Below are 26,545 nucleotides of genomic sequence, written 5' to 3'. Positions count from 1 at the left end.
GAAACCTGGAAGCAGAAGGGAATAGCTCCACATCCCACTTCTGCTGGTGCCGCTGAAGAGCACGCAGGGAGGCAAGCCCCACAGCATGGTTGGTTTGCTTCTCAGCACAAGTGTGGTCAGGTGCAATAGGGCTATTATGGGCTAATCTGGGAGGTGTGAGGTACAATTTTGTTTTCACTGCACAGCACCATAAAGTGAATAAATAGTGCTTAGCCTATAACGAAACTCGATAAAATTCAGTTCAGCAGTATCAGGATTGATCACTGTAAACTGACATTGCTATTTCCACGTACGTCTGAATGTACAAAGCAACTGCACAATTTCAGAGTTGCAACAGCTACAAGTGTTACTAACCAGCAGAACCACAACTAGAACATAGACAGTAACTTAGAAATACATGACAGAAATATCATACTGGGAAAATGAGAGCAGAAAAACAAATTTGAAAGAGAGTAACATCAGTTAGTGTCATGATTGCAAATCCCTTAGAGCAAGTTCCCATGCTCTAAGTTCACATTTTTTTCCTTAAAGAAAATAAAAGGTTGTTCTTGAGTTTTGTATGTACAGTGCCAGTGTCTTGTGTGGGGAATACTGCCTGGTAGGTATTTGATCAGTGATGATGCTGTTAAGAAAGTAAGGGCTTGCTTCAGTCACCTAAACAGGGATATGCAGTGCCGTGTGAAATGCTGAGTCCACAGTGGCCAGGACAAAACGGGGAAGGTCTGACTGAAGTCCTGCAGGACACCTGACAGCAAAAATGTGGGACGTGCCAGAATGCCTTCAGTGGCAACAGATCCTCAGGCAATGAAACCGAACACAAAATGTATGTGTTTTACAGGGAAAAAGGATACAGCATGGTTATAAGAGTCATGATTATTTCTGAGGATTTTTCCAATGGGGATCTGGGAAGGAAATTTTTCATCTATTGACATGACCACGCATTGCAAGTATTGATCAAGGAAAAATTTATTTACAGAGATTTTTCAAATACAAACATAAAATAGCACATATAATATATATTTTTTTACAAAAAATGAATATTGAAATAATAAACATGGTACAGCACAATACAACATCAATGAGCTAAACATAACAGCAACAGAAATCTATGTCTGGAAGAAGTTTCCTGTTAGTCGTACGTAACCAACAGAGCTCTACAGTACCATGAGTGGAATTTCCAATGGACAGAAAAAAGTCCATTTACTGCACTTCATAAAAGTACTATAGGGAAAGGCTACATATGCCAAGTAATTATGTTGCATTTTTGTAATAATGCTGAAAACATAGAGGCTTAATAAAAGTTATATAGGACTGAATAAGCAGTGGCTAAATGTTTGGGGAAGAAAAATGTGTAGAGAATATACAAAATACTGATAAAGTGGCTTATTGGTCCTTTTATTAAGTTTAATATATAGATTAAAAAGTGTTGCAACACTGAATTTTAAACCACCAGAGAGAAGTTAAAAAAAAAAAAAAAAAAAGGAAAACAAAGAAGAATCGCACGAAAAAAAGTTTCCTCTCTGCCCATTTTGTGCCATGGTCAACATCTGTGCGTGCTTGTGTGCTTTCGGGAGCACCGCACCGAGGGGCTGCCGGGTGCTACCCAGCCCCCTGGCACTCCCGTCCCCTCACCAACCTCTCAATTCATCGGTGCACGCAGAATTTCACCATTTGCCAAAGCAGTGTTTTCCTTTTACATTTTTGCGGAGCAGTCCATGGGCAGGCTTAGATGAGAAAGCCTGTCCCTGTCCAGCCCAGCCAGGTGGCTTTGCACCGCCATTCGCCTCCCTGCCCTCCCTCAGGCCGCCTGCCATCCCACCCCCACACCCGCTCCAGAGAGAAACCACTTAAAAATTTCTTGTTCATCGTCGTTATCCAGAAGACATCAGCAAGCCCCTCGGGCGTCTGGCAGCGCCCGTGCCCCGGAGCTGGCTCAGTAGGGGTACTGCTTTTGCTTCTTGCCCGAGAAGCAGGCAAGCCAGGTGCACATAAGCATGGCCGCCGCCGCGCCGCCGCCCGTGCAGTAGTATGCCCAGCCGATGTGGCAGGTCCCTGCAAGGGAAACAGAGCGACATGGCACAGCGTTAGCCGGGGGAGGAAGCGTTGCTGCCACCCTCCTTTCTGCCCACCCAGGAAAAAACACTTTCCTAGATTTCTGCCCACTTGTACATCCACCTCAGACAGGGAAAACGGGATGTAATTCAAGCAATTAGAGAAGCCAAGCTGTTTAAATGGCTCCCCTTAGTTTTATATATTGGTTCCGCCGAGGCCTCTGAGCTCGCTTGCTTGGCCAGTTGCTGTTTCCACACAGGGGGAATCGCCACGTGAGAGCCAAAGCTGAGGCTGCTGGCACCAGGAGGAAACCAGCCATGGGGCGGGCGTCCCTCTGCCCAAATGGTCCAGGGAGCACCCGTGGCACCGCTGTCCACAGTGGCTGCAGTTGCAAGAGGATTTTTCCCACCCTTCTCTTTCTTCGCCTCCTCCAGGCAGCATTTGAGGATATTTTGATTGTTTTTGACTGAGATTTTGAAGGTTTTCAGGTAACTTGGGGCAGGGCCTGCTCCCTTCAGAAAGAGTTGAGTGGGTCCAGCTCCACCGCCGCAGTGACAGGGCTCAAAACTGGACCCGGCTGCAAGCTGCTGCGTGACGATAACCCAAGACATGGCTGTGGGGAACCCATTCACATCTCCCTCACACAAGCATCAATCCTGACCATCCGCAAAGAAGCGTGGTATCAGGGGACCACCTGCATGGGGGCTGCTGTGGGAATGGAGTCTAGAAATACAAAAATAGAGAGATTTCCCTATCCCCACCCAAGGTCACAACTCATTGCTGAAAACTTCACTGATCTTTTGTCTAATGCGTTTAACAGTGTCACAATATGGCCTTGAACACATTTAATGGCCTCAGTATCTTTACACAGCCAAACTCATCACCAGCGAATGGTGCTGGGGAATCCCATGGTGGACCATAATGTGACGGCTCCCCTTCCAGGCACCACTGTGCCTGCACTAGCAGAGGAGATCAGGAAAACAGCAGCTGCAGCAGGAAGGAAGACTCCTCACAGAGATCTCTGAAGGCAAGGAGATGGCTGCTGTTACTCCTCAGGATTTCAGCCCATCTCAAAAGTAATTTTCACTTGGATTGCATCATGGTCATTTTGATCTTGAGTGTTTGGGACTCATCACAACTGAGGTTCACCCTGTGTCGCCATTTTGGGTGATATCACCCTGCTTTGAGCAGTGACTGTTCTCGGTAAGGCCCAAGCAGAAATACAATTCTTCCTTCACACCCTCTGGAACAAGCAGCAGAAACCATTCTTCCCTCCAAAGGACAGAAGGTAACAACAGAGTTTTCATCTATAAAGACAGAGCTGAAACAGGTGGCATGTCCATACTCTGTCTCAATGGCATCCTTGAGGGCCAGGCTTACAGTTCAGGCAATTATCAACTTGGCTAATTCTGCCTTAGGCACAAGACACACAAGATGTCTGTACATCTCAACATGTCCAAAGCATTAGCATGCCTCAAGGCAGACAGCATGTCCACCGACTGCAGGATATTGTCAGGCCAGCTTTGTAAGGAGATGTTGGTGGGAGGCAACACGTACGCTTTTGGGCACTCTGAAGATATCAGGTTGACAACACAGCAGGAAGCATATTACTTGTTTCTTTTTTTTTTTCATAACCCTCAAAAATTTTTTATTTAAAAAAATGTCCAGTGAAACAAAGACCCTGATGTGACCAGAGGACTCGAGGAGCTTTGGCCTTGGCTTGAGCTCATTAGCATCTGTCCTTAATGTGCTGGACCAGACAGAGATTTACTTGGTTTTGTAATCTGGTTATGCTCTGTAGATCAACACCATTCTTGGCTTCCTTACAGAAGACCACACAGAGAGTCTGACTCCCTAAAGAGAAGACCATCAGAAACCATGGAGAGCCGCCAAGCACCTGGCAATGTCACTGATGCTGGTCCTTGCCCAATCGCATGGCAGTCCCTGGAGAGACCTGTCTCCGGACCACCTATTGCTTTGCCTGTGTACACACACTGTCTACAGCTTCTGCTGGGAATTTCAAAACCAGACTTAAGCATACACCGGATGTCTAAATCCATTGGATTGCTTTGAAAATGATCACATTTATACAAGGGTGAGGTGTACTGAAGCATTTCTTGTGATAAGATGGACTCTATCTGATAAGTCTTTTAAAATTTCTAAGTATTCCTAAAACTACTAGAGAATTGTAGTTGCAGCTTGAAAGCAGTAAATTTTTCCTCATCATGATGCTTCCAGGTAGAGAAAATAAATATCAAAATGCTATTTAAAAAAGAGTTTAAAGATTCACCTGGTAGCACTGCCCAAAGCTGTGACCTAAGTGGGATAGAATGAAGTAAATTTTAACTTCTGCATGGTGTGATTTCAACTTCTGTGCCTTCGCAGTGGGAGAGGGGGAGAGCATACGTGATACACATTAAGAAGAAAGAACTGTTAAATCAGTGTCAGAGATGTGCTCAACAGATACAACACGCACATTCAGTCTTGGCTGAAGAGAATAACGTTTATTTCTCCATACCATGCTCCATTTACCCTAAGGACCACTGCCCTACTTAATGCTCTGAGACATGGCAGGCAGCCTCTTGATCTAACAAATGCAATGTAGTTCACAAGTGTGAGTTGGGTCAAGATGAACAAATGAAAGAATGGGAGAGTGCAGGAGAACGGATGAAAGAGCCAGGAGCCTGACCTCAGAGCAATAATAACACAGCGATAAACCTGGCCATTATTTCAAGCCTCTGTCAGGAGCAATGGGAGGCCTCGGATAAAATAGCTTGATCTGTACTTGGATGACGCTGAGCAGAACAGCATTTCAAGCTATTGTGCTGAAGAAGAGCTGCAGCGGGTGAAGTGTCTGAGGGTATAGGACTTAGCTATACTTTTCATTGTAAGTATAAGTAAGTCCTAGGTCCACAGCTAAGTATAGCTATAAGGCCAGAGATAATCCATCTGAAAAGTACCTGTTGCAATGAACGATTGCCTACACTGCATAGCCACATGTCAAAGTGAAACAATGCTTTTATAATCCTGTATTGTACAAGGAGAAAAATATTTTGGAGGTAATGTTGCTGCTCTGGTGGTCTCCTTTTACGTCATGTATGACCTAATTTAATCCACTGCATCCTAAAGAAAGATTCCTGGTTACCAATAATTGGGCAATTTAGTTGCAGTTTAAATTGTAAAATGACTTCTGCTTCACTTTGATATTAAGCACTCATTTTAAGAGGTACAGGAAGCTTTATAAAAAACAGGGTTGATAAGTAATTAAATGTAACATCAAATGAAAAGAAATACACCTATAGAAATGTTATATGTTAGAGAAGATAGACTTTGCTTTCTAGCTTTATATTTTTATATTATAATAATAGGTACCATAGAAGGACCCTTTGTCATGTTCAAATTTTATTGCACTGACATCAGTGGGACTAGTCATGTATTTAGGGGTAAGCAAATGGTTAAGAGCTTTGCAAAACTGCAATCATCAAGCAGAGCAGTTTGGCTTTGTGGAGCCCACCATATTAAAGATAAGAAACGCTGCATTGCAGTTTCCCATTTTTTTAATGTCAAAACTCTGAAATGAACAGTAAGAAAGATCACCTAATTACTTGATAGAATTAAAAACAATTAGTGAAACCATGTCAATTTACATACACACACAAAGACACAAAAGCTGTTGTTTTCCTTAAGGGTGCGTAGGAATTCGTATATACAGGTAGAAGTGTGCCAGTCCATTGAGGGTGTGGAGATCCATGCAAGAATGTGTACGTGTTCTTGCTCATAAAATGGGCTGGATCTGGTTTCATGCCAAAGTAAATCCCCTAATAGCTGAAGTACTTGTCTAGCTGATAGTGATGACATGTATCACAGCAGCTTCCTTCTCTGCATGGAACTGGTGTTGCTCTTAATAAATCAGTCTTTACCTGACCAAGATCAGTATGGCGGGAGAAGCTGTGGCTTCAGCGTTTTGTTAGTTCTGGATTTTTATTTTTTTTTTGCAAAGGAAAACATAACTAATTGGAGCTCTTGGTTGCCCAGTGAAGCAGGACTGTCCAAGTCAGCTCAGGTAAATTTGTAGCAAGCCATTAAGAACTTTGCTTTCACATTTGTTTCACTGGGATTGGCAGCAAGAGAGTGTCAGGATGAACACTGAAATCATAGAAGAACAGACCTTGCAGCTATAGGGATGGATGGCCATTTTCCAAGCAAATAAAAGAAGGAAAGAGAGGAAACATTACACTCATCTCTTTTGTAAAAGCATTGAAAGAAATTGCAGTCCCTGAGGATAAAGGACAAAAGCAAGGTGAGTGAGGACAATAACAAAAGAAGATTCACCAGAAAAGGGTCCCGTAGAACATCATAAGACAATATTTGCTAAATCGAAATAAATCAAAGAATGTGGAAGGGTAGTTTTGCAGTGATGGCTTATTATAAAAAATTTCCTGATTTCTAACGTGATCTTCAAGGCCATGATATGTGTCCCCTAGCTCCCCCCACCCTGCTCTTTAATATAGAAGGCAAAAAAAGATTAAGACAAATTTAGGAGTGAGTGAAATTTGGCAACAGAAAATCTGTGGATACTTGATCTACTGTGGAGCTGTGCCAGGATCTAGTTGCTGAAACAGAATTTTACCAGGATTTCTACTCATGATGTCTTAAAAATAATTTTCACATATAGTTATCAAGGTCTTGGAAATAACATATGATTTACAACTAAAATAACCAATAATTGACACTTTTGAAAAAATATCCAGAATATGAAAGTGTCTCAGATGCAAACCTGTTAATTGCAAGACTTAGTATCTTAAATATTTGTACCTTCTTTGCTGTTAATGTTAAGACTATCATGGGCTTGCAGCCTGGAGTATTTGGCAAACTCGATTAATTTAACTTTAAGTAGAGGCCATTTTCCAAGATGAAGAAAAAAAAGCTTTCAGAATTACATACCTTCAAAAATAAAAACTAAAATTCCTACTTGCAAAAAGTTGTGCAGGAACTCTAATTAACAGCTTCACGTGAGAGTCCAGTACCACAGGGAATGTGAATTCATGTAATCCATCAGGGTGTTGGAAAAGTAATCAGAGAAAAAAGTAAGGAGTGTGATGTTAAGGGATTTGGAGATATGAAAGCCACAAATGAATGTAAAAGATAATCAGCTAATTAATATGAAGGAACAATTATTTTGAAACAAAGCCAAGACAAATTAAATACCTGAAGATTTTTTTCTTGACACAGTTACAATGAAAAACCATCATATGAAATCAGCTGCAAAAGCAGGAAAAGAAGTTGAAACTTGGAATGCATCCAGAAAGGATTAAAGTAGTTATGTGAAACAAAGGAAGAATACTATATAAGGTAAAACTACAGCCAAACAAAGAGTTTGATACAAAATAGTGAATTCGGTGAAGCTGGTCTCTTTGGCTATTGCATGAATATGACTTTCTCAATGGATTTCTCTTTCTAACAAATATATGATTTATGCACAGATCAAGCTATTTTGGTTACTTATAATTGGTCGAAGAATTCGTATGGGTATTTTCGTCTGTAATTAAATGCATAAAATCTCATAAATTTCAGAAGTGTAAAAAAGTGGAAAAAGAAGTGTCAATTTGAAATTCTTCAGTTCTGCTGTATGCAGACACTCACTCATATGATCAAATTCTCCTTTCTTTGGAGGATCACATAATTTTGTTTAATTAAACCTCGAATTTGCTGTAGGTGTGTATTTATCATGGAGTGACGAAGGAGAAATCAATATTGTGTCAATTACAATGCTCAAATTCCCAAGAGCAAATAGCTCGTGTCCTGCCAGTGAGGAGCTCTCCCAGCCTCCTGGAAGAAGTCAGGAGAAAGCTCACCTATTGCGGGAAGTGAAATTAGTTTCACTTTATTGGGCATCCATAGCGCGGAGGTCCACGCTGGACTTGTTCCCCAGACTCCCTCTGGAGACAACAAGGAGAAAAAGTGACTTAAAAAAGTGGGTTGCATTTCATCTTAAGGTAGATATCTAAAGTACAGCAGGTGAACCTTGCTCTAGTAGCATCTATTTTTCTCCCTTTAACCGTGAAGGGGTTCCAAACAACCAGTTTAGCTGCCTTTTTCAGGTAATTAAGGGCACCAGGTACTTGCTTCTGGGTGGTCTGAGTCCCCTTCTGGATGCTGCAGCTTATCTCCATTGACTACAGAGGATCCTTGCATGACCATGTTCTAACTCTCACAACAAAGGTAAGTGCCTTATGTTAGATAGAATATATGTGGACCAAAGGCTTACAAAGATATAAGAATGGAAGTTATCCGGGTAACAGTAAAGAGGAAATGTTTCTTGATTAAACACTTTCTTTACTAGCTCGTAGGCTGACTCATTCATTTGTCTAAGAACTCAGCAGCTGCAGCTCAGGTATGCTCATAAAGATTGTGTTCAGCCTCAGTCACAAAAATGAGCTGGTAAAATCTCTGAGCTGTTTGCAGAGGATCTGTGAACAAAAAAACTGGCTTTGTCAGATAGGTTGCTCATAGAAAAATACAGCTTTGAAGCCACTGCCTTTAATAGGATTCCAATAAATTGTCCTACCCTCTAAATCCTTTTCTTGATCGTTTTGGCACTGTATGTCAACAGTCAGCCAGATGCTGAAATGATGCCACCTAAGGCCAATTAACTAGTTGACAAAGCTTTTTTTATATTCACTGCTTTCTGTGGGGTTTTTATGTTGTTGTTTTAGTAACTGCACTGTTTGCTTTTAAAGTGCTTTAAAGATCATTTACTCCAATATTTCTGCAGCAAAACTAATTATCAAGTCAACAGCTCTCTTTAAGATATTTCAGGCTCTCTAAAAGTGGCAAAGGGGAACCTTAATAATAATAATCTTTGGAAACAAATATCCCTCAAAAGGGAAGTTTCTGAGAGCTTTTGAGGGTAATTCAGCTGCTTGTTTAGTTCGGGATGGTAGCCAGCCTTTTAAGTTGCTCTCCAGACAGCCACTTCGGTCAGGAAAGCCCTTTCACAGAGGTGCACAGATGGACGGACCACCACAGAGGTCAAGCAAAGGTGTGCATTTGGAGCCATCTGCTTTGGTTGCTGCTGCAGCTGGGACCCCAGACCTAGGAAGTCTCTGTGCGTGACAAGTAGTGATGGAGCGTGACAGCCAGAGAACATAAACAATGGGAGAGGATCTAGAAGAACTTGCAGAAGAAACAGGGCAGGAGGCTATTCCCACCCTCATAAGGATGACATGAACTCAAACAAGCACAGAATGTGTTTTGGGCAGGCTGTGGCAGCAGCTGCCAGGTGGGTAGCAGGGCACAGCATGCCAATGGCCACAACTGAGCCATGCAAGCCCTTGCTGCCAGATCTGTGATTTTCACTGCCTTTAATAGCAAAGAAAAGCATTGTGAAACTCAAAGATGAGCCCTGAAGATAGTTACAGCAAACACCAAGTCATGTTTGTAGGATGCTTCTTAGCACAAATGATCACTCAGCAAAATAAAAAAGTAGGAAATGTACAACCTTAAAAGTAATCTCTCACAAAAAAGGGTAGGACATAAAAAATTCTGGAGCATTGGTCATCCGGGTTGACTCCTGCCTGCCCAAACACACCATGTTTCCTCAAAGGAAGACAAAATTTTTTCCAAGTAGTTCAACTTAAAAATGGGGAGTTTATCTTAAATTTAGTGTCTTCATTCTTTTGGGTTAATAAGGTACGTATATAACATCATTTCATACATCTGGTGGCAGGGAAGTGGCAGCTGGAGGTCAGATGAAATTTCCCAGGGCACCTACAATGGCATGAGTCATCTACCTTTAGATAAATGAATCTTACTCTAGATAACCATTTTGCTGTTCAGGCTCTTAGGTATTGGTCTTGTAGTGCTGTTTCACCAGATGCCAAATGAGGCGCGATTTTATGAGTTAAACTGAGCACGCCCTATCCTCTCTGGGACCTTCTGTGGGATTTAGCTGCCTCCTCACCCATCACAACAGATATGAGCATGCAACGACTGAGCAGTCTCTGCTTGCACATCTAGGGAAATCAATGGCCTAAAAAGAAGTCTCGCATTGATTTTAGACATTCAAAACCAATACGAATGTATTCACACATATACACTCACATTGCCCTTTAAAAAAAGCATGCAAGATCAGAAGATTTCTTCACACAGTTTAAGTTTTGCAAAATATGGAAGTTTTTGCAAATGTCTGATTCAGTCTCACTTTAATGCATACTCTCACCTTAATGCAGGGTCCCTCACTTTAATGAATTTCCTGCTAAACTCCTATTTTTTCAGCTGTTATTCTTCTGTGGTACATTTAGAACTGAAAACAAAATGGTATCAGTGCCTCTAGCTCAGCAAAACTGAATGTGTGCTATATCACATGTTATAAAGAAGCTTGCTTTAGGGAAATTGCCTGCTAGTTCCTTTTGCAGACCACAGCATTGTGAAGATCTGACTCACTTTCACACCCTTCAGTCAGCAGCTCTGCATTGCTGTGCCATGCCAGTGCTGTCCTGAATAGGCTCACAGGCAACTCCAGGGTGTAAATAATGCAGCATAACAATAACAGCTTGTGTGGTGACAAGAGATTAAGATGATTTTGATCCATCCTCAGATATTTGGTAAAAGTGAAAGGCAGTGCCTTCTAGCACTGCTGGTTTATAACTCCAGTCTCCAGCTCAGGCATTAGCCTGTGGACAAATTAGACCAAGGACTTTGACTCAGTCATGAGGAAACAACTGTGCTGGTTTAAAACATAAACATCTCTTTTCTCTTGCCCCCATTTATTTAAATTGCCCTACTTCTAGGAGTTACCATCCTGAAAACAGCAGCAGAAGACTGCTCCAGGTCATAGTCTGGTGTTTTGGTGGGAACTCTGCTCCATCTGTGATCTGAGATGGGATACTGCAATATGGAGTGGGGCCCCAAGACCTCCACACAGATTCTGCTGATTGCCAGGGAGCTGGGAACCACAAGCAGAGGAACACAACAGAAACCTATCATGGCCTTAACCCCCAAACAAGATTCATATGAGGTCACATGAAGATTCCAAGAGGTCATATGTCAAAGCCCTAATCTATCACTGTGCTTTTTTTCTTGATGGTGAAAACAGATTGCTAGAGAAGAGCAAAGAGCAGACCTCTCTACAGGTGCACCAGTCTCCCTGTCTGTCTATTTATGGAGGTTACTCCCCATCCTCATTAGCAAAACAGTTCATCTATTGAATGCAATTTAATCAACAAATGGGGTTGCCCTTGGCAGGATATCTTCAGTTGAAGAATGACTCCTTTTTGTAGAGATGGAGTCGTACAACCTCTTTCATTTGATTGAAAAAAATTAGCCCAATTAAATACATGAATGTTTCAGTAAACCCTTTGGACATAGTTCACTTCATAAAAAACAAATAAATATCTAATTTTAAAGAGAGCGGCAAACTGCTGGGCATTTCACAATGTCGGTTCAGGTTTTCTAGAAAAGAATACCCAAATCCACTTACACATAAATTAAAGGCATGGTTATTTTTCCTGCAGCCTTTTAAAATATTGCTTTGGAATGTAAACAGAAATGTGTGTGTCTGGCGGGGGCGGAAGGAGGGGGTCCCCTCTGCACAATATGGGCTATCTCAGCACTATTTGGAGTGCCTATTAGTCTAATGCCTTTTCAGAGTGCCTGAAGACATGGAGAAGCACTTCTTATCTAGCACACCCACTAAGGATTAGGTGTTTTTATGAGTTCTTAACATTGCTATTTATTTATTCTATCTAGTTATGAGCATGTTACGGGGGGGTGGGGGTTTGTCTTGTTTTGGTAAAGCAAAAATTTTCATTCAATTGCTAATTCTGGAATATCTCTAGTTAACATTACATTTCACGGTGCACAATTCAGCTGCTTCTCAAGTGAGTTCTTGCAGTCCCTCCTCTGCACCTGCCTCTTGTCCTTCTCATCCTCCTATAATATAGACTGCAGCTCTTGGCTTATCTTTTCTACCTCCAACCTCAGCCATTGTTCCCCCTCACCTTTTCTAAGTCCAGAATGAAGCTCAGTACTGAACCTCCACCTTTGCTGCATCTGTGGTCGAACCTGATGTGCTTTGACTCTCCTTTCCTAACTGCATGCAGATGCTCCCTGAGGCCCAAGCTGCAGCAGTTGCTCTGCCATCCTCAAAGACCTTATCATCATCCCTTTGAACACCCTCTTCTTTGAGAGTAACCACACACACTGAATTAGGCTCAGTGTCATCCCCACTAGCACCCATGGCAGCAGGAGGTGCAGGACCAGCACTCCCACCATGACCATTTCTCCCATCGCTAAACCAGTGCAGGGCTCACGGCAGCTCAGCTTTTCTGAGAGCAGATGTTGAATGCAGGGTGTATATATGTGGTTCTTGAGACAACTCATTTCACAGACTCAGGAATAGAAAGCATATCATTGCGGCTTAATCAAATTAAAAATTCAAATGAAAGCAATAATTACTTAAATTTGTCTTGAGACTTAGTGAGATTAAGTCTTTGAAACATCATTTTTGGCCTGTAGGCTATAATGAGCAAGCCAGTCTCTAATGATTCAGAAAAGACTAGAGGGTTTGGGTTATCACCAACCAAGAGGTATTTATGAAAGACGATGAGCAGTGTGGCTATTAAATTGCTCTCGGACAGTACCTCTTCTTTACAGATGACTTTGCTAACACAGCATCAACCAGGCACTGACATTAAGTAAAAAAAAATCCTAGCCAAGCATTTAAATTCACTGCCAGTGCATGTGGAAAAGAGATGTTCAGTGGCAGAGCTGCCTGGTAGAAATCACTACAGCAAATTTCAGCTCTCATTATAATCTGTTAATTAATGTGTTAACATATGATTGCAGCAGATTGGCGAGACCAGCACTCCCGTCAAGTCTAGGCATGCCTAACATGCCCTGCACGCTCCGGGTCCAGAAAATACAGTAAGAGTACACGCGTTTACCGTTCATGTAATACATCTCACGGTCCTTATGTGTACCTGGAAGGAAAGCTGTCAGCTGAAATTTTTCACATGGGTTTCTTCACTGACTTTAACGGCACAGTGATTCAATTTATGCAAATATCTGACTCGTGAGTCAAGACTGAGATGACCAAGGTGGTCTTGGAGACTCTGCTCTGATTGTGGCCATGACTGTGTTTAAGGCCACAGTTTGTAACTGCCTAAGTGCTGCCTTCGAGGAGCTCAGACTGGCATGACACCCACTTTCTTGTGAGTTTGCAGAGAAATAACCTGGAAAGGTAACACTTTTCTGCATTCTGGGGACAGCAGCAACTGAAGCCTGGGAACAAGCAGGCTGTGAGGAGGCACAAGCAGGAATCACAGGAGCAGAGCTACTCACATGCTTGGCGTGGAAGAGTAGGCATCAGTGTGCACCAGCAAGGGGCTAGCCATCTTTCAAATGGGCCAGCTAGGAACTACTTCAGGCTTCTGCACAGGACTGACCCTGGGCAGTGATGAACCTGACTGTTCCCAAAGCAGTTACTGCAGTGTTTTGCCTAGTCTTTCTACTACATTCTTTGAGACATCTTTCCATGGAGCTGGGAATCTTAGTTCTGAGACATTTTTTTGACTAGTTAACTACAAATTTCTGTTCTCATTGCTATCTCTTCTTCGTGTTCATATCTTTCAATTATTAGGTGAATAAAAAAGTTGTAGGAACTTTTTATACTTCACTGAAAAGAAAATTTAATATCAATAGCACAGAAGGATATTAGAGTTCAGAATAACAAGGTAAAGCTTCTAGAGCATGTTACACATCCCTTGGGCAACACCATTAGGCTGCAGAGGGTCAGGGTGCTCAGTCTCTCCGTTCCTTCAGGAGGACTGCAGATCCTCCTCTTCCTCAAATGACACAGGATCAGAGAGCACTTATAGACTAGGGTATCAGCAGCTGCATCGATCCTTCTAGCTAAACAAGGACCTGGATGTGCATTCAAACATCAGATCCTGATCATCCACATTGCTTAATCCTTAGGTTGCTGCTGGGCCCTTGTTTTCTAGAGCCCTCTCTAGAGGCAGCTTGCCCCATACAGCATGGGTGGCCACATCCCTGGCTTTCATGCAGCGCTCAGTGCGGTCATCGACTGTAAGACCCATGACTTGTTTGGGAGAAGGCTGAAATAGGGAGCAAGTGTTATTTACCAGCTTCCCGAGGATGTGAGTAACCAAAACCATACTCTTCAGGCTTGGGTTAGAAGACCATAAACATGCCAGACTTCAAAGACAGCTAATTGCATTCATTGTGAATTACCCTGACGTGAGCTGTGACATGATGCCTCTGCCTACCCTGTCAAGATCTCCAGGAGTGTTACCTCCCATATTGCAAGACCATTAAATCTCATCTCTTAAATATATACTTACATACATTCCTTCATTTTCTTTTATAATGTTCTTCTCGAAAATATTTCCAGCAAATCTATCTGAAAACCCCTGCCTTAGCACCATATCAGAATGATGCAACATGAATACCCTACAACACACAACTGGGTTGCTTCTCCAAGCCTGCGCTCATGTCCTAGTTTGCTTTTATGGATGACACATAGAAGAGTCTCATGTGGCTGAGATGCTCTGATCATGACTCACCCAATTCAAACTGGTTGGAAAGGTTACCACAGGTTTGTCTGACTTCTTCACTGTCCCAGCCAAGAGGATAGAGGGCACAACCAGAGCCGATCAACAAACCTATGGAGAGAAAAGAAAATAGAAGTTTATACAAACAGTGTCAAACTGCCATTTGGGAATCTGAGAGAAAAAAAAATCTCTTCAAAAAACAGTAGAAAATCATTTTGACTTCTACTGCTGCATTCTGACACTGTTTTACAGCTGGTCTGTGGGCTGGAGGCAGCCTTGGCAGTTCAGCACCAGAAGCCATGCCCAGCTACTGGAGCTTCTACCTGAGAGCTTTTAGACTCCCCTTCTATTCTGCAGAACTGCTACACATACTGTTTGGAAAACTCAATGCAGGGTTAAATAGAAGCTGTGTTAATCACAGCATTTACAAGCTGATTGTTTCTGATTAATTAAAATAACAATCAACCAGAGTCTATCAAGGTTCTAGCAGGAAAAGTAAACTGACAGTTGTGCTAATCGGTTGTCATTTTGCTTTGTTTTTCACCCTTTCAAAAGCCAAAGAAGAATGGTTTCATGTCACCTGATCAATTCATACCACAGGTACACACTCAAAAAAGTTTTCTCAAATCATTTAAGCTTAAAACAACTGAGGTCTTGAGCCATTTGCCTATTATCATGCTTGGCTTAACATTCACAATATGCTTTGCTTTCTCCAGCCCTCACGCTGCCCCAAACAGATGTGTTTTGGCTAAGTCTTTCCCTTCACAAGATCTTGCTGGGAATCACCCAATGGGCCATGATTATTTTGCAGAAGTGGCATTTTTATCATATTGCATTCTCAGCTGTCACTGCAGCAGCTGCCAAAAAGCGGGTGTAGCTGGCAAAGCTTCTTACATGGACAGCCTAGAGAGAACATTTCAATGTATGCTACAGCATTTAAATGTTATCATCTCCTTTGTGTCAAAGCTTATTTGTAAGATTGGAAACGAATCACTATGTAGATAATGGGCTGGGTGCGCCTTACACTTTGCAGGCTGTAAAGGCAAGCAAGCCCTCAAAAAGTTTGCAGTGTGGGTTTGCAGTGGTGCCTTTTACCTGTTAGGTAGAGCACAGAACTGGGACAAGGTTTCAAGCCCTACAGCTGTCACTGGTGGACTTTGGGCAAATCCCTTGACCTCACACCACCTCACATTTCCTTTCTTGACAATGAGAATAAAGACAACGTGCTCCCTGCAAAGCACTTCTCCTGTGCTCCTAGTGCAGACAAGCCTTGGGTGTGATGACAGAAGCACTATGGACATCACATCAGTCTAACAGGAGTCCTGAGAGTGATTCTGACTCAGGGCCTGGAGCTAGCTATGTATTTTTGCTGTCTCCATCCTCAAGATGCCTAAGCGTCTCATGTTTCTGACACTTCTGTAAGATACAGAAATCACCTTATTATGTTCTTCACTTGCTCAAAGACACATAAGTCCAGAAGTGGTATCTCATCTTTCTCCATAAGATGTTTAACACTCTTAGCATCTTAGCTATTAGCAAAGTAGGTCCTTTGCTGCTCCTCCAAGTACATCTGCCCCTGTTTAGGCCCAATATTTGCTCCTTAGATCTTCCTCCACTAAGTTCAGATTTCTTCTGGCTGATCAAGTCTACTTCTTCCTTTCCTTGTTGAGCAGTCATTGCCAGCTCCTCTCTCCATATCTACACCACATAGTGGAAAAGAAATCCCTGAGGCAGCCCCCTCTCAGATGATGCATTCACCCAACAGCTGTAAAGGGAGAAAAGCAATTAAGGACACACGAATGCCAGGTATTTTCAGAATTTTGCCTGACCTGGATATGGTTGTTTCTAATGTCCTCACTAATGGCTTTCACAGTATCATCTGATTTTTCTCCCCAGGGCCACAGAGCTCACGGCAGCTGGTAGAATCCATGTAAATGAGAGTCGCTTCTAATTAAATTCTCAGAAAGGATGTTTCTCAGATGAGAGAACTTAGGCCAAAACTGGGTCTACATTTGTTAAAGATAGCTTCAGACTCTGAAAAAACCCCGACTGATTCTCACTTGAATTGTTAAAGCAAGAAGGGCGTTATGAAGCGCTGACAGCATGGCTGATGTGCTAGGAACGGGCAGGACCCAATGGGGCAAGGAAGAACATCACCACTGATGATGACAGTGGCTGGGGAAGGGAGGAAGCGCACCTAGATGACAGAGATAGTCTCACAGACTGGTAGACCATGGCAGCCCTGGCCAGTCCTGCTGTGGTTCTGACCCCTTCTCACACTGGCCATGATGCCCATGACCTGCCTGGTGCCAGCCCAGGCAGACCACAGCTCAGAAGCTGCTCTGACCAAAAGTGAACCACGCTGGCTGCGCTGGTTTCAATCAACTTGTGTCCTTGAACAGATTCTCCGGCAGACCTCACAGATGCTCAAAGGGCTCCATTGCAAGGGACAGGGAGATGTGTGCAGGGGGTAGGAGGGAAAGCAGGCTTGCAGCCGCCTGCATTGGACCAGACGAAACAGCAGCCAGCCCTGCCTCACAAATAGGTCCTGGGAAAGCCTCCTGCCCAATTCTTCCAGGAGATCGCAACAGCAGCACTGCAGGCAAGTGAAAGGGCTATTAGCATAACAATGCTGCCCCTCCAAACCCAGAAAAAGCTCTTACTCAGCACTTGCCAATTACTGTCCTCAGGTGGCAAAGTGTCTAGTGCCCACTGCATTCACAGAGGACTGTTTGTTTTCAGCTCTCTTTAGGTTTTGTTGCTGTAACAGGTTGTTGTTTTTTCCCATGAATATTGCTCACAGCACTTTCCACTGCCACCCTCCAAACACAGCTCATCCCCTTCCAAAGATGCGTTCACTCCTTCTGCCTCCAATGCTACACTGGATACAGTAGCCACAAGCCTTGGCAACTTATTTCCTTCCTTAGACAGACCTCTTCATCCCCCTGGCACACCCTCTCTCCCATTTCTGTAGTCCATCTCTCTAAGTCCAAAGTCCAGTTTCAGTGAAAATAAATTCTGGGCTTCAGTCAAAAATTCATTAGTAATGCAATATACTGTAATGTCAAGTTGTTCCAAAGGAGCAACTGCCTCACTCATATGTGGATGCTTGCTGTTAAAGCCAGTCCACACTGTCTAATAACCAGCTCACAGCACCCACTGCTGAGGCTCACCATTAGCTGTGCCTCCTAGAAATAAATAAACCAAATACGGGAAAACTAGTGTGCTCTGTCAGAAAACCTCCCTACCCCAGCGACAGCTGGCTCCAGTTGGGTAAGGGCTTTAGCAGTGCTGAGTTTCATTTGTGGAGTACCAGCCACGGAGGACTGCAGCTTCTTTTCTGCTCACAGCCTGTTCTGACAGTGATGATGAGATCAAACAGGAAACTGCCACCTAATGCTGGTGCCACCGCATGGCCCCAAAGCACGCGCAGAAGCATGTTTACTTGTGAAGGACAAGGTATAAAGCCATGGGCAAGCTCGCACACTTCATTTAGTGAACACAAAACCTGCCAGAACCAAATGTGCTGCCAGGAGCACGGGGCTACATTCCCATCTGGCAAAAAGTCTTATCCCTATACGTACGGATTTTGTCACAGGTACCAACTGGCCACAAGTCTTAAAGCTGTTGCTTTGACCTCTCCTTTGATATCATTCATTTTCAGCTGGTTTTGGTTCACTTTCAAATGTTTCCCTGCAGTGGTGTGTATGTGCCTGTTGCAGATTTAGGTCTATTGACAAAGCAGTTGTGTTTCCCAGTACATCTTGCAGGCAAGGTGTGGGCCAGGCAAGGATTTACCTTCAGTGTAAGAAAGACTTCTATAAAGACTTAAGATCCTGCTAGTCAATAAGAAAAATTTTCACGAGTTTTGCTTTATGTCCTGAGGTATGTATATATGTATGAGTGTGTGTGTAATGTCCCATTGCTCTCAGCAGGATTCTGCATGACTTCAACAGGGCTGATACTGTCTTGGTCTCCATGGGCAGTGAAGTTGGGAACTGGCATTCAGCTCCTTTATTTTATGCAGTAAGTGTAGAGCGCGCGTCAAAGCCCATGGTGTTAAAAGAACTTGGACAAAAGCCCCTCAGCCCCTTCTTTCCCTTCTAATCAATCTACTCCTGTTTGTAAGCAAATAAATGTGTGGATCAGACCCTGCAAAAGCAAAAAGACTGCATACTATTACTGCTAATAATTCATACATGCTTACAGCCAATTTGTTTAATCACAGAGACTGTAGATCCTGCTGAACAGCTGCAACCTCCATTTAAAGATCTAAGATAAATCCAAGGGCTGCAAACCCAAGAGAAATCCTTAAACTAATTTTGCAGCTTCAGTAGAGAGCAGTTACTGGTTTAGATCAAGAGTCACATCCCGGCCTGCCCTATAGTTCCTGTATTTAGCCAGCTACGCTTCCCAGGACACCACACCCATCTTCACAGCTGCTTAGAATGCTTAGGATGCCTATAACATTTCTTAAGAAAATAAAAAAAAAAACCCCACCAACAAACCACTGTGCTGTAATTACCATCATATGTCATCTTCCATTATCCGCTACAGTCATTAAAAGAAATAGAAAGGGGAAGGAAATGTGCAGGTCCATAAACAGCACCTTCACAAAAGGGGGCTGCAGCTCTGAAGTGCGAGGGAGCCAGTCAGTGGGATGGGGCCATCCGGCAGCGGAGGCACTGGCACTGTCAGAGACCAGCTCTTCTGGAGCAGTTCTGCATTCAGGAATGAAACGGGCTCCTTGCCCTGATCTGTGAAACACTGCTACTGCGAGTGCTGCGGCTGGCTCCACGCGCTAGCGAGGCACGCCGGAGAGAGCCGCGGGGCTGACTTAATGCAGCCAGTTTTTGCAGTGCAAAGCTGGAATTAAGTGTTTGGCTTCGATATTTAACAGGGTCCCATTTAGCCACTGGGATTTTTGCGTAGTCCATGCAGAGAGCTGGATACCTTCAAAAAGTGAGCTAAACCCAGCCTATGTGCTAAGCGAGGAGCTGCGCAGACCAAGTTGCAAAGCTACAAACCAGGGGGTCAGAGGCTGGATGCCTCAATAGTAGACAACCCAGAGTAATCCTTGTCCATTCCAGGTTGCCTTCCCTGTCACTCTTGCTGCCGGTATAATGCGTGATCATATTTTAGTAACACTTAACACTTGAAAGATGATCTTGTCTGTCTGGATTGGAGCTTGTGATTGAAAATAATTGCATATAACAGGTTCTGCATATGGTGGATGCAGCAGGGAAGGGACAGTAATTACATTAGTGGCTTGGCACAGATCTAGGTTTCATCTTTGAAGTGATAAAGAAATGATTTGTGGCTTCAGCAATCATCTTACTCCAAGAGGTAAAATATTAGCCACTATTAATATCTCCAAGAATAGCTTGGATATAGGCAAGTCTCAAACAATAAATACAGAACTAATAAACGAAGAGACATTAACCAGATTTTGCCGTGGGCAAAATGATTGGACTCAGAAAGACCAAGATTGATCAGCAAAAGTTGATGTACAAAAAAGGAAACTTTTCCCTGTGGTGGGCAGTCCTCAGACTGCTGCTGTGGCTTTAATGGGAGCCTCCACCCAAAGATCTGATGTGCCTTGAATAACCCGTGTAGACATCACACCATAAATTAATTGTCTGTAACTGTCCTGACAGTTCATAACTAGCAAGTCCTGTTTTACAGACTCAGCTCTTCCTCTCACTTGTTAAGGTCACAGTGTGCCCCTGATTGCTATATGGCTCATTCTTGTTTTGTTGTCAGCCCATTTGATCACTGCATCCTCAAAAGCCTGGTAAATAAAACCAAACCTTCCCTGGTGTCCTTCCTTCTCCCTTGCATAGGGTAAACATAAGCATATGATTCTGATAAATCCGATGGGGAAAACGATCAGTTTGATCAATAAAGAGAGGTAGTGATGGCAGTAAATGAGGCACTTTTAGCTTTGGATTTCAGCCTCTGAGTCTGGCTGCTAGAAAATACATTTTCAAACAGGAACTAAACCAATGGTGGTTTTCCTTGATTATGGGTTTTTTTAAGAGCCTTCTATATGGGTACAGGCAATTGTATTCCTTTTTTGTATATCCTCAGCTCCAGTCACAGTTATACCCTGCGAATGCAGGGAAAGGGGTTGCCCAGGCACCATAAAGGGCCTCCTTGGTCAGCAGTTAGAGGGAGTCTGCACTGCTGTAGCGGGGGCGCTGGGAAGCTTCTCAAGCAGGAAGGGGCCCGGTGTCATTGTGAAAACCCAATTTGTATTCCCACCTAGAAAAATAAAAGGAATGGATTGGTCTTGATTTATGTACTGCAGAAAGAAAATAAAACCAGAACCGAATGCTGTCTTTGGTACAGTCACTTTTTAGTGAGAAAAATCTTCAAAATATCTTCCTCCTTTCTTTCCCCCCATCTTCTACTTTTTCCCCTTTCATTTTTGGACTTGACCAAAAAGAAACCTTTCTTTTTTTTTTTCTTTTTTTCCTAGGCATTTCTAATGAATACTGCTCATCTGACAGATATTCAGGCCATCTGGAGAAGCTGACAGACAATAATTTGGAAGTCATCCCTTTCAAGACCATTTTAATGATGGTTTTTCCTTTCACATTTTTTCTCTATTAGCCCATCTGAATCTTCAAGGATGATAGAAAGTTTTCACATTCCCATCTGTCACTTGAAGGTACAGTAATCTCTACAAGCAAAACAAAACCAATTTTTTGATGCAGCATGGACTTTGACTCTCTGGTTCTTGTGATTTAAAAACTCTCCTCACTGTAACAGTTTTAAAGCATTTACCCGCTATAAAAGTGAGCCTGCAGTGTGAAAGTAAAATTGAGCTGGCACATGAAGTTGTCTGCTGCTTTCAGAGGTACCTTAGCCAACAAACAATGGCGTTAAAGAAGAATTGGTTAAAAACCATGATATGAAATACTACAGCAGACACAGCTTCTGAAGTCCTTATTCAAGAAACTCTCCAGGAGCTGCAACCAAGCAGCAACTGCAGAGTGAGAGAAGTGGGTCAGACAAGGTTCAAACTCCAGAGCCTGGGCAAAGCAGCAGGACCCAACGGAGCACAGAAGGGAGTGGGGGGAGCAGGGCCGTGCCGGCTGCAGGCAGCCTAGCTCCCATGCCCGCGGGAGTCCAGCCTCAATGCAGTAGCGAGGGAGGATGTCTTTATACGGGCAGCTCCCAGCTCTTCACCCAGAAGAATCCCTTCTTTAAGGTCACATTCCTACTGCTTCTCTTGACATCACTGCTCTGTTATTTGGTTTCTCTATTGTTCTTCCATTAGAGAAATGTTATCACACCAGTCTCTTCCATTGCTGTTAGTACCTGTCCCTCAAGAAACCCAGGCGTGCACCTGACCTGGGCTTTATTAGGCTTAAACATGAGATCAACAATTTGGGCAACAGTTCTCTGTTGAGTTGGTAATCACTGAACACGGGGCATTTCACTGGTTCCTTATTGAGCTTGAAATGAAAGTGCCTTGTTTGAGAGAGGGTACAATTGCCTACAATGTGAATGAACACAATAAGGGACTCCCTTGTCCAAGAGTCCAGGCAGGACTCCCCAGGGGCACAGAGAGAGAAATTACATTTATGCTGCGCCAAATTTCCTCCCACTCCTCACAAGGGTTAGGGCATGGGACACAGCAAGTCAGTTCAGGGCTTCACTCAAGGTCAAGGTGTTTCTGCCACAGACTTTGCTACAGCAGGACTTTAGAGGAACTCTAGATGCAAAACAAAAGGAAACAAGAATAACAACAAAAAAAACAGAGAGAATAAAATGCTACAACCTTCAGCTTTGCAGATCCTGCCTCTAGTAATACTGCTTCATCTTGAGTGTGATGGAAATAGTACTCATGGGTTTTCAGGCAAGGGCAAAACCCCACCACCTTTTCCCCTCTGGTTCTGATTGCCAGGTTCTAATTCAATGCATTTGGCTTTGCTTAGCTCCCCTCTTTCTGATTGTCAAGCCCCATCCCTCAAATCAGACTTTTTCTATTATTTTGGGTTACTCCACAACATGAACACCCATTGCCTGGCAGCTGCTTGGCTCTGAACCTCAGCAAACAGCCACAGCAAAGAGCTGCCACCTGCCTGCTACCACTTCCCAGAGCCCTCTGAAAGCAGGGCTGATGGCAGAGGGAGCCTTAAAAAGGAATTACAAATGCCTGCGAGCATCCAGCACGGCAAAGTGCTGTGTTATGGGAGAGTCACAGCCCTTGCCCCCTGACAGGGCAGTGGAGGGTACAGATGGGAGTTTTCCAGCAGATGAAGCATCACTTTGCATTGATTTCCATTCGATCAGAAGTGGTGTGTTCATTATTACAGAGGTGCTTCAGGCTCTGAGAGGGAAATCTCCCCCCCCCCCGCCCCCAGAGATGCTACATTGCTACCCACAGGCTAATGGCCTTGTCTGCTCTACTTGGCCCTGGGTGTTTTCAAAGCAATACTGAAGGCTTCAGAAAATGGGGATGAGGGCTGGGGGAAATCCAGAAGAAACAGCAAAGTAGGAAGAGTGGAGAAATCAGAGCTGCTACTAAATGAAAGTGAATTAGTAAGAGCCATTTGGTAAAAGCACAAGTGACATGGCCCTGGCAGCTGCTGCCATAGAAAGGAAAGATCCAGCAACAATTTCAAAAAGTCCTGCAAAATAGGTGCTGGTGCCAGGGGTTCCAGGACACTGCAGCTCCCACCAGTTTCAACCCCTGAAAATCATGCCTGGAAATACTTCTTGGAACTAGATTTTATAAAGCAGCAGTAAATAGGCTCCACAGTCTGCACAGGTTGCCATTAGTTATTAAGAAATCCAAGAGTTTAATCCGATTTTATGTACGCAGTAGGAGGAGTAATATGATCTTTGAGAACTGGTTGAATTACAGTGTGTAGCTGGATATTTCATTGAAAACTCCTTTATTACCATTTATTATACAGCACCATTCACATGCAGGGGGATTTAGAGAGGTCCAAGGAAACAGGTACCTGCCCATGCAATTTTTATCTTACTGGTTATGATTAAGTTGGTGGAGGGTATCTGGAGGATGTACCAATTGATTAAAGAATGAACATTCACTGAAGGAGAGGCTCCAGGCTGATTCCCTGACCACCAGACGACAAAGTCCCTCTTACAATTTTGTTCTCTCAGCCAATGACGACAGAAGTATTTGTTACCAAGCAGAACATCCTTAGATAGAAACTCCACAGATCCCAGGGGATGAGACATCAAGGTTCAAATCAGGAAAAAAAGAAAAAAGAAGGAAAAAAAAGGAAAAAAAGAAAAAAAAGAAAAAAAAGAAAAAAAAAGAAAAAAAAAAAAAGGCGGCTTTCACCATGGCTACTTCTTTCAACCATGAGTGTTGGGTTCGGACAATCAGATATGAGAGATTCCAGCATCACCATCACCCTTTGGGCTTCCTGCAATATGCACTGGTTATGTGCCCATGTGGGGGAGTACCAAGACTGTGAATCCTTCAGTGTTTAGCCACAAGGCACAGCACTAAGCAGTCTGGACAAGCCCAGGTTTGGCTGCTTTTGTTTGTCTAAGGGCATACTTGGAAAGTGATTATCATAGTCATGATTGAGGGTTGGTCCTGCTTTAAGCAGAAGGTTGGACTATGTGATCTCTTGACATCCCTTCCACCACAAAATATTTTAGGAATCTGTTTTTCCATCATTCAGGCACCTCAGCTTAAGGCAGCTAGGGCTCAAGGCACTTGCATGCACACAGGACTACTTGCATTTCAGCTGTGTAGCCCACCTGGAGATCAGCTCCTGCTCCAGAACAGCATGGATCTTCCTTTCTAGATGCCTCAGATGGCACAGGGCATATCAAACCTATAGGAGATGCCTCTGCAGCAGCAACTGAATTGAGACCGTTTTCGGTACAATCAATGGAGTCTACAAGATATTTTTCTCATCCTAAAGAATACATAAACATAGGTCTATGACTGGGACACATCTAAGTTCACCTAAGACGACAAAGACAGTCACATGGGGCTTACAGACAGAGCCCATAGGGAAAGCCAGATGCTCCTGGACTAGTAGCTGGAGGTGGGATAGCCAAGGGCATCTCAAATGGCAGTAGACACTTATAGGTCAACGACTGAATTGTGCTCCACTGACAGTATTGACTCAGAGTGGGATTTAGTTACTCAAATACGTCACCTTCTGTCATTTAAGTGCTGTTCAGTATCTTGCTTGGCCTCCAGCTGTCTCTCCAGAGCAGTGCAAGTTTCCCCTAAGTCCTCTGTCATACCTGCCAGCCCATAGAGAGGTCTTGCAGACCCTAGGGTATCTCTAACAGTGCAAAGCATCTAGATTTAGGCTAATGAGTTTCACCCTAGATATCTATTAATCTCAATGTGAGCTTAGAAACCTACCTCAAGGGAAAGTACCTGTATTGTAAACACCTTTAAAAAGTGTATGCATCTGTAATTGCATCTGGCCCAAAGTTACCTACACTTTATTTTATCCCTTGTTTTCTATCCTTCTGCCCTCATTCTGCCCTTAAGATGCAAATGTCTCAATTCCTGTCATGAATTCTACCTTCCTTTATAGGAAATGACCTGAATGTTAGGGAAGAAGAGAAGATTAAAGGAAAAAATGTCTTGGTCCTGAGTGTAAACTTGTATGCTCTACCTTAAAAGAAAGTTATTTCTATGGAAACAAGTTGTTGTTTCAAAATGGCCTTGATCTGCCTCAATTGCTACCACAGAGCTAGACCACTCAGGCCTAGCTTTGGTAAATCTCTGTGTCACTCCTCCCAGAGTTTGTCACACAACAAAATGATTGACACCACTTGTTCTGCAAAGGATGTGACATGGTCCACTTAAAGGCAGAGTGAATCTGCAGAGTGGAACTGAAATGCTTGAAGAACTCCAGAAAACACTTTGGAGTTTGACTGTCAGCTCATTTTTGTTTGGCAAGCCATGATCACTGCTTCTACATCATACGCTTTACGAGGTGGGTGGGGGGGAAGCCTAAGTGTTATCACATGCCATGAGACTTCTTTATGTAATAACCCATCTGTGTGCTCACCCCATCGTTTTGTGGCTCAGAATCAAATGCTTGACAGTTCAAAGAGTCTAGAGCAGCATATGGCATATGACATGGTGTATTTAAATAGAAATCACTCCATTAGAAACACAAGGGTGACTACTGCAATTAATAAAAGGTAGTATACTAACTGACTTCCCAAAATACATAGGTGTCCATGTAGTTATAGTAGATAAGGCATAATCCTTTCATTAATATGAATTTCAATAGCAACTGGAGACCGGACAAAACTAGCCAGAGCCTTTGCAGAAGCTCCATGCTGGAAGGATTTCCCAGTACGTGAACTGATCTCATGAAGGACCATAAGCAGGGAATGAAGGAAATATATCCTGTGTTAATGAAGATGCCTAAGCAGACAAATGGATAAATGCACAAGCATTGCCATATCTTTTCAGTACAAACTGAGCAGACTAAGGCTGTTACAAGCACTAAGGAAAAGTCAGCAGCAGCCTGATTCCTGAGCACCACTCCATTGATTTCGCCTCTAGATTGTCCCAATCTTTGGAAATATTCAGACATGGATTAAATACCAAAGAATTGCTTTTCCATGTCTATTAGTTCACTGATCTGTGAAAAATAATGGTTTGTAGATGCTTGATAAAGCAACAAAGATGTCCAGCCAATTCCTTCACTTCAGTGGCATATCCCCAAAGTGACAGGGGAATTGGAACTGATGCAAAGTGTGCATCCAGTGGGGGAATACTACATACTAGGATTTTGCCTGGGTTTTTTAGTTTATTTTATTGCAGTTGACCTGTCCAAGGATCACTGGAAGAGCAACCACTGCACATCTTAATAAAACTTCAGCCATATTCAAGACCTCAAAGTAGCATTTTCAGTACATGGTCTGCAGACTCTCTGGGAAAC

General features: G+C 43.2%; 1 protein-coding gene across 1 annotated transcript in view; it reads right to left on the bottom strand.

Annotated features, from left to right (window-relative positions):
- Window positions 1–941: 941 nt before the first annotated feature.
- LHFPL6 (LHFPL tetraspan subfamily member 6) overlaps window positions 942–26,545 on the bottom strand; it is a 149,613-nt gene continuing 124,009 nt past the window's right edge. Inside the window, exons 3-4 of the mRNA XM_075741939.1 lie at window positions 14,640–14,738; window positions 942–2,052 (exon numbers count right to left, since the gene is read on the bottom strand). Of these exons, the coding sequence (XP_075598054.1) occupies window positions 1,934–2,052; window positions 14,640–14,738 (218 nt within the window). The 3' untranslated portion in view covers window positions 942–1,933. The remainder of the gene's footprint in view (window positions 2,053–14,639; window positions 14,739–26,545) is intronic.

This window comes from Balearica regulorum, chromosome 1, assembly GCF_011004875.1.
Source record: "Balearica regulorum gibbericeps isolate bBalReg1 chromosome 1, bBalReg1.pri, whole genome shotgun sequence".
Taxonomy (NCBI): domain Eukaryota; kingdom Metazoa; phylum Chordata; class Aves; order Gruiformes; family Gruidae; genus Balearica; species Balearica regulorum.
The sequence above is the reverse complement of the archived record's forward strand: the minus strand, read 5'-3'. Positions and strand labels throughout refer to the sequence as shown.